General features: G+C 30.7%; 1 protein-coding gene across 1 annotated transcript; it reads left to right on the forward strand.

Annotated features, from left to right (window-relative positions):
• The first annotated feature begins 10022 nt into the window (after positions 1-10022).
• LOC148274127 (uncharacterized) lies at positions 10023-10409 on the forward strand. Its single transcript, XM_088237587.1, has one exon. The coding sequence runs from the start codon at positions 10023-10025 to the stop codon at positions 10407-10409; it is 387 nt and encodes a 128-aa protein (XP_088093713.1).
• Positions 10410-10665: the final 256 nt, after the last annotated feature.

Genomic DNA, 10665 nt, shown 5'->3' on the forward strand with positions numbered 1-10665 from the left:
ATGAATTATTTTATCATTTTTAATTTGTCATTACAACATATGACGTAATTTAGTAAAAGCTTATATTTTTATATAAGTTATGCGTTATGGTACTTGGTATACTTTTACTTATTGATATGACCAATTTCAGCTTTCTACTTCTAACATGCATCTTTAGACTGGTAAACATTTTACAGTGCTGAAAATATTTATACAAAACGCAATATGTAACATTTGAAAATATTAGAAAGGAAAACAAAAACATTTTTTTGCAAAATGTAGGAACAATGTTATGAAATGCACGTATTGGCGTTGTAAAGAAATGAAGGATTTTGTTATAAAAAGAAATGAAGGATTTTGTTATAAAAAAAAGTTGATAGTTTTATTATCGTATTAAGCAGGGTCAATCTAAGGAGGGTCATAATGCCGAGTACCCATTTAAACTCAGTCGATTGATGTATCAAAATTCTATTCGTATTTATTTTTTTTTTTTTTATAAAATTTCAAATATATTTTAATTTGAAGCTTTGTTTTCTACATGTGACATTTTTTTATCTTTCAATTCACCGAAATTATGTTTAAATTTATTTTAATGGGATGTATAATTCGAAATGTCATTATTTTATCGAATTTAAGCTAAAATTTTTTTGAATCCATGTTATATGGTTTTTCCGCATAATACTATATACTCGTATTTATTATGATTTCATAAAAAAATTAAAAACTTCAGCTTTACAGGAAATTGAATACAAAAAATGTTTTCTTACGCGCGGTAAAAATTGGAGCATTCAATTGTATCTCAAAAATTCTTGAAAATGTATGAAAAAAAGTTTAAAAATATTTTGTAAAAACCAAGTTCTTTGAACGACGTCACTAGTTCATATGAATTAACCAACAATGTAAAAGAGCTGTAAAATTCCGGTTCACTTATTGTCAACGAATCGATCGACAAAACTGATTGAGAAGAAGCAAAAGAGAACTTGAGACATCACACGCGGAATAATTTAAGAAATACAAAACTTTAAAAATACGATACATTAAATTGAAAAAAAAAATTCGGCTCAGTTTTCAGCAGTCTATTAATATATAATAAAATATGTTTAAAAACCCCACTGAACTTTCTCATTTTCAATAAATAACATTAATCAAAAAGAGAAAGTTATTGATACTACAAGTATTCCTATAATTACAATGGAGTTTTGGTACTGACGTCAATTTAACGAAACGTAGTGTAATTGTCATCACGAAAAAATGAATACGCCTCAAAATGGGTTGGCATAGAAATACCGGTAGGTGGTTTTATACAAATATTAACTAACATTTATTGAATGAAGTGCATATTTCGTTGCCATGCAGAAATTCCGCTTGAAATGCAGTTGTCACAATTCAAATAAGTTTCTATGTTCACTGAATTTTTAATAATATCCAAGGACTCATGCGTGTCATTCAAAAATCCAGGAGGTATCAAAATTTTTTAATATCAAAACAAGTTCAAAAAAGCGTTTTAAGGAAGCTTTGGAACCTGCAAAGTATCACGAGTACTATACGAAGGTGTGGGCGGATGTCATATTGGAATTCGCAAAGGGTTCGGTCAAAAGGTTGACTAAAGAGGTATGGATATAGGTAGTCTAATGGACCGTGGAATATTATTTATTCATTTTATTTAGACACCATTTTTAAAGAAGAATGTAATTTTAAGTATGCCCGAATTTAGGAATAGAAGGTCCTGTCAGATACAAATATCTGGTGGCTTCCAAAAAGAATTTCAAGGATTTTAAAAAGTTTTGTTTTTATTTCGGCAAATTGATCATGTCTAATCAGTTTAATCTCAGTCAGAGAAAAATTCACTTCTCTCTTTTCTCAATCCAATGAAATGCATATTATGTACTTCTGAATTACTTTCTAGCTACTGGTGGTATGTGGTGGGCAAGCTAAAGTATGTATTACAGTACAAATTATATACACAAAGACAACTCAAACAAATACAAACAAATACCACTCTCGGACAAAGGGATTTTGAGTATTATTCAATTAAAATCTATAACCTACTTCCACTATCTATTAAAACAATTAGTAACGAGAAAATGTTTAAAAAGGCTATAAAAAATGAATAGTGGAGCTAGATAGAAGTAAAATGGATTATCTCATTTGCCCAAACCAATATAGAATCAACTGCTCCACAAGTGTATAGCTTTTGTTAAGTTATTTTTATTGTAAGTTTTGTAATATAAATAATATATATGTACATAAATACGTAGTGTTTAAAACTGTCTGAATATTTTGTAAATTATTTCTGATTATTAAGTTAGTCTTCTTTGTTTATTCCCAAATGTTAAAACACTTAAAAAAAGTATATCGTTAAGTGTCTTCGGCACGGGTAATTCCAGTGAGGTTACATTATTTTAATTATTAATTATAGTTTGTAAGAGAAAAACAAATAAAATATCATGCAGAGTGGTGAAGGTTACACGGCGTGTAAACCAGTCGATGAAATGTCATATACTCTGTGTTGAAATAAATTTTAATAAACAAATTAAATAAATTCACTACTAGAAAAGAGAAATCTAGTTGTGGTAGACCAGGATTCAAATCTCAAACCCTTGATCTAAAATTAAGCGATACTAGACACGGGACCACCACAACCCAGTTCTGTATATAGTGCCTTATGCGCTTTTCATGATTTGCAAAGACGAATTCATTTGTTAAAATAATTTATTATGTAAGACAAATATAATCGGTATGAAGCAGATTATGGTTCAGTGGTAGTATTTGCAAATCGAACTTACAAATCGGAGGTCCAATGTTAAAATTTTAAAGGTTTTAAAAATTAAGTACTACAATGAAAAGATTTTTTAAAAACTCACAATTTTTTTTCCTCTGGATCAAATTGATCATTTGTCAATATGACTTTATGCATTTTTCTTTGGCCAACTACGGAAAATATAATTACAAGTAAGCGAATTATTTAAAAAAGTTTTGAGTATGTCCAAATATTTGCAGACAGGCTGGATTTCCTCCCTAGGGAGTTATTCAAATCTAAATTTGTTATAACTGAGAGGGTTTTCAGGCGTTGCCTAGTAGATGAATTGGTTCAGCCTGATGAATCTCACTTACATGATAAAGGTTTCAACTCTTTTACTTCACAAAAGTTATTTGATGGAAGAGTAGCGGGAATGTGGACATTTAAACAAAGGCTGAATTGTGAATGATACAGTGTGTAAAGCGGCCACTTAAACCTGCCAATGACAAGTCATAAGCCCTGTTAATGCATAGGCTTCCATATTCTCTTCTCGAAAATGTTTTTCCTCTCTGTTGCAACAAATTCAAAATAACTTAAAAATTACATAGTGGTAATACATAAATACAATTATGTATCAATGGAGACAAAAATTAATAAAAAATAAACAATCTGAAACAAAGTACACCTACCATCACAATGTATGTGTATAACTGGTAAGAAAATCCTTTGTGGCATTTTTATTAATAATTAAATTTCAAAGTCTCTCTGAAATTCATCACCCCTATAATAATGAAAATCCTGAAAGTAGGTTATGTTATACGAACCAGGACGCAGGACGGTTTTCCCCTCAAATCGGGTAAAAGAGGTTTTATCCCTTGCACCGGTATGGACCCTACTCGATGAAAATTTCATTTGTTTGTCATCAGAAGGGTGTAATTGAATTTTGATTCACATTCAAGACAGATGTTATATCACTTGTGGATGGAAAAAAGAGATAATTTTAATTTATTTGCAGACAATATTGTAACACGAATTGAATTTTTTTCTCCTACTTTTAAATTTATTTGAATTGTCAATAATTGTTGCTTGTTAAATAATATTTTGTTTGGAAAAATATTAAAATACATCTTCTGTATTATAGCCGCCCTAAAACCGTGCTCAAAAATTATGGCCGCACAGATGCGGAGATGTAATTTTAGTAATTGTCAACAATTATGCCAAGATTGTGATTGTAAACGATACCTGTGGAGGGCAGTGGCGTGCGTTTCATATAGGCACATAAGCAGTGCCTACCCTACTAGAATTTTATCAAAACAATAACAAAAAAATAACATAAAATATGCAAGTTACTATTTGTAAAATTTGAAAATGCGCCAAGTCGTGTATCGTTCCGATCGGCACGCCGCTAACGGCAGAGGCACGAACTAAAAATGCCTATTTTCTTCACGCATTTGTTCTTGTATACGCGATCAATGCGCGGGTTATTTTTCAGTTGTATTTACGCGTGTATGAGTTGGTTCATAGGCAGTGCTTTTTGAACTAAAAAAACGAACACGTTACTGACATCTAGCGATTTTTTCAATTATTTTTTTATAAAAGACGATTAAAAAAAATGTCAGATAAATAACCTCAAACTGATTTCTTCTTTTACATTCGAGAATAAAGTCCATATTTGTTTTGTTGATGAAAAAATTGAAATGGAGTTTTGTAAAACTTGTGATAGTGACGGAAATGTGTGTTTAATTGTTTTAAGAAACAACTCTTCTCGGACAAGGAAGATGCACTCCTAAATTAAAATTGATACAAAAAAAAATAATTTAATGTTTCATTCTACTGCCTACCCTAGTTAATAACTCTGTCCACGTGACTGGTGGAGGGTATATAAAATATCGTTGGTTTACTAATAAATAGAGAGTATAGATACTACCCATTGCAGTTCTCATCATTGTTATTTTTTAAAATGCTTGGTATTACAAGTTTGCGGCCCAGAAGGAGCTTTGCCGCGCTTATGATGGCCTTTAAACTTCTGGACTGGTTAATTTTCAATCCCAACGACTTATCCGTCTTTGTTAACTATTATTCTAATGGATTATATATTTGACCTTAATAATATATCGTGCTTGCCTTTTCTTTAGTTTGTTTGCGGTTTTTGTGCTAAATATGATTTATTAAATTAAATATTTAGGCATTTATATAGATAAGAATTTAAGATGGACTAATCAAATCGAACAAATGAAAAAATATTGAAAAGGCAAATTAACTTTAATAAAACTATAAGAAATACAATAAGCCTAAAAAAACTTGTTAAAATATATTACGCAATAAGTCAATCATTTTTCAAATATGGAATAATTGGATGGGGATGTGCAAATGACACACTGATCAAACGAATAATAATTGCACAAAAAGCTTTCATAAAAATTATCTTAAGAGTCCCTTTCAGAACTAGCTCCCTCGGTTTATCCGAAAATCTATGAAACAATTTTATGTAAAAGCTACGTTACTGTACGCACATAAACATTATTTTCTACTTTCCGTTACAAATAAAAGAAGTACTAGATACTCCACCCTGATGCTGCAAAAAAAAACAATCAATACATCCTTCGGTCAAAGAGGATTGGCCTACTACTCGTTTAAAGAGTACAATCTACTTCCATTATTCATAAGGACAATAAGTTAGTACTCTCAATACAAAATTGCTATTAAGAAATGGATAGTGAAGGTGGGTTGCGCACGGATCGATGAGTGGATCAAGCCAAATATGTAAAATGTGTGTCCTGTTGATGAAATTTGTTCTATTGGTCTGTATAAATTGGTTTTGTTCGTGATGATTATTTTAGTGTCTATTGTTTTTTATGTTAATGATAATTAGGTTTATTAGATTAATTACGTATTATTATTATTATTATTATGTTAACTTTGTTAAATAACTAATTTAAGGCATGTTTCACATTTTGTAAAATGTTTCCTCGGCACTGGACACCCTAGTGTGGGAACATTATTCTGCATAAAAAATAGAATAAAAACAATGTTAAAGTATAAATAAATAAATTAATGTAAAAAATAGCGCTTATAATATGAAAATATATATTTTGTGTTTTTTCCTGTACAAAAACTAAACACCGCAGAGGTTAAGTGTTACATCATTTATAGTATGGAAATTTGCACTATCGTAAGAAATCAAAAATTAGCATTCTCAGGCATAAAGATTTCGTGATGTTACTAATAAAGAGTAAGAGTCTGTATACGGACGCTAACTTTTTATTACTTTTTAATACAGTAAAATTTGAATGCCGATATACAACATGTATATTATATTTTTTGAACCATCTCGAATCAATAAAAAAAAATTGCGGAAGATTTTTTGGCGATCTCATCAAAATTCATGATAATTGATTTCAACTTTGTGGAAAGCTGCGAAGCATCTTATTTTAAAGGACGCCTAGTTATTAAATTTTAAATTAGACATTTCCATAAACCGTTGTCGTCCTTAATGGACTGGAAAAGGTCTGGAAGCGGTTGAAATCGGAAATTGAAGTGTCTGTGCTCAATATTCAATGAATTTGTGGCCCAAAATAAGTCATGTACATTCTTATGGAGAATTGTATATATACTGTATGAAAAGATAATGTTTACGACCGTTTTTTAGAATACATCGTTTATTTTTTTTTATAATGTAACTTTGTATACATTGTTATTTGTACAACTAAAGTTAAACCTAAGTTTAAAGTTTAAAATAGTCGTGTTTTAAACTCAGCAGTTTAAACAAAAAAGTGTTTTTTCATCAAATCATATTTAGCGTGAATATTACAAAATTAGTGTTTCAACTATTAATTCTATTTTGAACCGGTTTATGGTCCTGTGGCAGAGTTGTTGACTCCCAAGTATGAAAATTAAATCCATTTTAATACTTGTACTTTCATATTGCCTCTGCAAAAACGTCGTGAAATAGCGGATATAATTTATTTACTTAAAATTGCCTCTGGTTCAATTGACTGTCCTGAACTACTTTGCAAACTTTCTATCAATGTTCCTTCCAAAGTTTTAAGAAATAACCCTCTTCTTCACATACCTCTTGTTTCATCTAATTATAGGCAAAATTCATATTTATGGCGAACTTTTAATAATTTTAATGTACTAAATAAGTCATTTAACATAGATTTATTTGAAAATAATCTTAATAACGTGCGGCGTTTGCTTTCAAAATAACTCGTAGTATTTTTTTTCTTTTCTTTTAAATTTACATTTAATTACTATTCATTTTATGTTCGAGAATCTTTTTTAACTTACTGTGATGCTACTTGTGAAAACCTGTAATTGGCTTATTTGTTATTTGTTTTGTTATATAAATATGATATAATTATAGCTGTTGGTTATCCAAATAAATAAAATAAAATAAATAAATAAAATAAAATATATTTAATTATGTTTTGTTTTTATGAACAATATTTTAAGTTCGTTCAATTTTTTATAGACAAGAACTAAATTCAACCCCGTGGGAGTTATAAACATAAGATAGCCGGTAATAAGCCTGCAAATACCCAGACCTCTATATTCCCTTTCATAAAATGTTCTTAATCCTATTGTAATATAAAGGATTTGTTTTTTTTAATAAAAAAATAAAAATAACACCTTACTTGTAAACGTCATAAGTCCCAAACGGTTCAGGGAAAAGTAAAAAATATTTTTTTTTATTTTTTTTTAAATAATGCTAAACAGCAAAAACATACAAGTTTTATACACTTGCAGATTATTTATATATCTAACGGAAAACGCCAAAATATCATTTATGACTATTTGTGGACTAATGAGTTTTATAAGTTAGGGCTACGATATGTTTATTTTTATTTTTTATTTTATTTGGGAAACTAACAGTTCTACATACATATTTAGGTATAGTAAACAAACAGATATAGTGTTTAAACTCAGAACCAATAACAGGTTTCCACAAAGTATATAAAGTTAGTAAAGGAAATATATTACATATTATATAAATACATCGAAAGCGAAAGCGACAGCGAAAGAACGGCTAAGAATATTAACAATGCGAATGTTGATAGATGCAAAAGTAGAGGAAGACCGAGAAAGACATTGCATGACCAAATCCAACAAATACTTAAAGATGGACATGTCAAAAGTCGGAATAATCGGCGCGCGTGCGTGAGAATATGTCTGAATGTAGAGGAAGCGAGATCTGTATGCAAAGATAGAGTGTTGTGGCGTTCTATCCTCTCTGCCTACCCTTACGGGGAAACAGCGTGATGGTTTGTTTGTCTGTTTTATAGAAATACATATAAGTTTATTTTGGATGTTTGTACCCTTAACTTTGTAGTTCATTGTTATATTTTAAAGGAATAAATAAAATAACTTTGTTTTATGAACCACTTATTTATTATCACAACCGACTAGTTTCAGGGTTATATAATGACTAAATAATCATACTTAAAAGAAACAGTGAACAGTGGGTGTCGATAAAGATCGAGGAGGGGGTAATTGTGTTTATGGTGGGGCTGAAGAGGGCAACATGAGTTGCCGAAACCAGTCGGTTGTGATAATAAATAATTTGTTCATAAAACAAAGTAATTTTATTTATACCCTTAAAATTTTAACATATTAGTTTAAACATAAAAAAAAAAGTTTTTTTCATCTACAAGTATATGTTTTTCAATAATCAAAAGAACCGTAATCAATTAAAGAATAGTATGTATTTGTTAATTGGGCGGGATCACGACAAGGATGCTTGAAGAGAGGATAAGGAGACAAATGGAGATGTACATATTTATTATTAGTTGGATGTACTTTGTAGATTATTTATCAATTTTAAAGCCCGTCATCACCAAAATTGAATGTTCAATAATTTTTAAGGGATAAAATATAAAAATTAATCAACAACTTCAAACGTACGATTTTTAAGCTTGTGGTTGAAAATTTTGATTAAGTTTAGTTTATTTAGATAAATACAGTATTAATACTAAATAATTTTTTTTAAATATATTTACATAAAAGTTTCTCAGTACGTAAAAGAAAAAACATTTTTTGTGTACATTATAGGGAGTAATGTCTTACAGTAATTTGTTAGTTTTATTTTTAATTATTAATATGTTGGTATAACATATAAATTGGTTGATTAGACTTGTCAAATAAACCATGTCAGATTCAAGATGCCAAGTGAAAATAGACGGAGAACTAACGGAAGAATTTGCAGTATCTCAGAGATTAAAACAAGAAGACGGCCTGGCCCCATTTCTTTTTAATATTGTGCTTGAACATGTCATAAGAAGAACTCTGATAGACACTAGCTCCAATATTTGTGGTAAGAGTAGTCAACTTGTTGGATATGCGGATGATATCGACATTGTCGGAAGATCAATAACAACTATCAAAGAGGTCTTTGATCCCTTGAAAACAGCTGCACGAGATGTAGGACTGCAAATCAATCTTGATAAAACAAAAATGATGACACAGAGCCGAAACCCATCGGCACAGAGCAAGAGGCTGTGTCCAATACAAAAATAACTACTCCTTCGAAGTGATCGAGCAATTCACCTACCTGGGCTCCAGTATACCTGAGAATAATGAGGATCCAGTAGAAATCAGAAAATAAATCACAGTAGCCAACAAAACATACTTTTCTTTGCTGCCAGTGTTCAAATTTAAAAAAAAAAATTATTTGACTTTTTGTACATAATGTTATTTGTACATTGGCGGGCTTATTGCTTAATGGCAATTTCTTCCAACCAACCAATAAAATGAAAGTTTTATTTTTATAATTCAAGTTAAATAACATATTCAAAAAAAAGATTAAAAAGTTAAAAATATATAAAAATAGAAATAAACGTATTTGTTTATAAATTACTATAAATCAAAACTATTACTCAATGGGAAAAAGGAAAAAAGAGGAAAGAGGAAAAAGGAAAGGAGGAGAGATTAAGGAAAAGAAAGGAGATGTTTCTTCAGACGTGATTTAAACAGAGAAAATGTAGTAACATCTTTGATGGTGGATGGGAGATGATTCCACAGTCGAGCCGCATGGACACTATATGAGTTAGAGAAGAAAGAGGAATTGGGTATGGGTATTAAGAGAGTGCCTTGAGAATGAGAACAAAGAGGTAAACCATGAACTGATAAGCGTTGAAATTTTTCACACAGGTATATAGGAGCGTTAGGACTATGAATTACATTGAACAGAAGTGAGAGGGAATGATCACGTAACGTTCACAAGAAAACCAAAATAACCATATACAAAACAATTATACGTACTGTATTGGCATATGGGTGTGAGGCGTTAACACTGACAGTAAAGATGGCTGAAATGCTGGACACTTTTAAACGAAAAGTACTCAGAAGAATCTGTGGACCAGTGAGAGAGAATAATCAGTGGCGCATTCGGTATAACGAAGAACTGTTCAATATATACCAGGCCCCGAGCATCTCGGCACATATGAAGATGCTTAGATTACGATGGGCCGGACGTGTACAGCGAATGCCTGACTCACGTGTCCCTAAAACAATAATGAGCGGACAGCCGGGAGGAAAGAGATTAGTGGGAAGACCCAGGCTGAGATGGGAGGATGAAGTGAGAAAGGATGCAGCGCAGTTTCTCCAGGTGGCAAATTGGGAGACGGCGGCTGAGGAACGACAGAGTCGGAGGCGAAAGTTGCAGGAGGCCAAAGCTCGATATGGGCTGTAGCGCCATCGGAGAGAGATAACATATAAATTACAAAAAAATAAACAAACGGTGTACACAAAAAAGAAATTAAAATTTAACTATTCACTTCTTTCTCAAATATGTTGTATTCCTTACTGCACTTTTTATTTCCTTAGTTTATTTCATTGAAGAAAATTATTCCTCCTTAAGTATAATAATAAAAGTATATTGGTGGAAGTTCATTATAATTTTTTATAGAAATAAAAGACAAGTGATACTCAAATCTATACGGCCTCGT

This window comes from Micrasema longulum, unplaced genomic scaffold (genome assembly GCF_059751315.1).
Source record: "Micrasema longulum isolate JH-2025_06_02 unplaced genomic scaffold, ASM5975131v1 h1tg001748l, whole genome shotgun sequence".
Taxonomy (NCBI): domain Eukaryota; kingdom Metazoa; phylum Arthropoda; class Insecta; order Trichoptera; family Brachycentridae; genus Micrasema; species Micrasema longulum.

Excerpts from the sequence above, each read along its gene's own strand:
- LOC148274127 (XM_088237587.1), top strand. The coding sequence starts at position 10,023 with ATGGCTGAAATGCTGGACACTTTTAAACGAAAAGTACTCAGAAGAATC.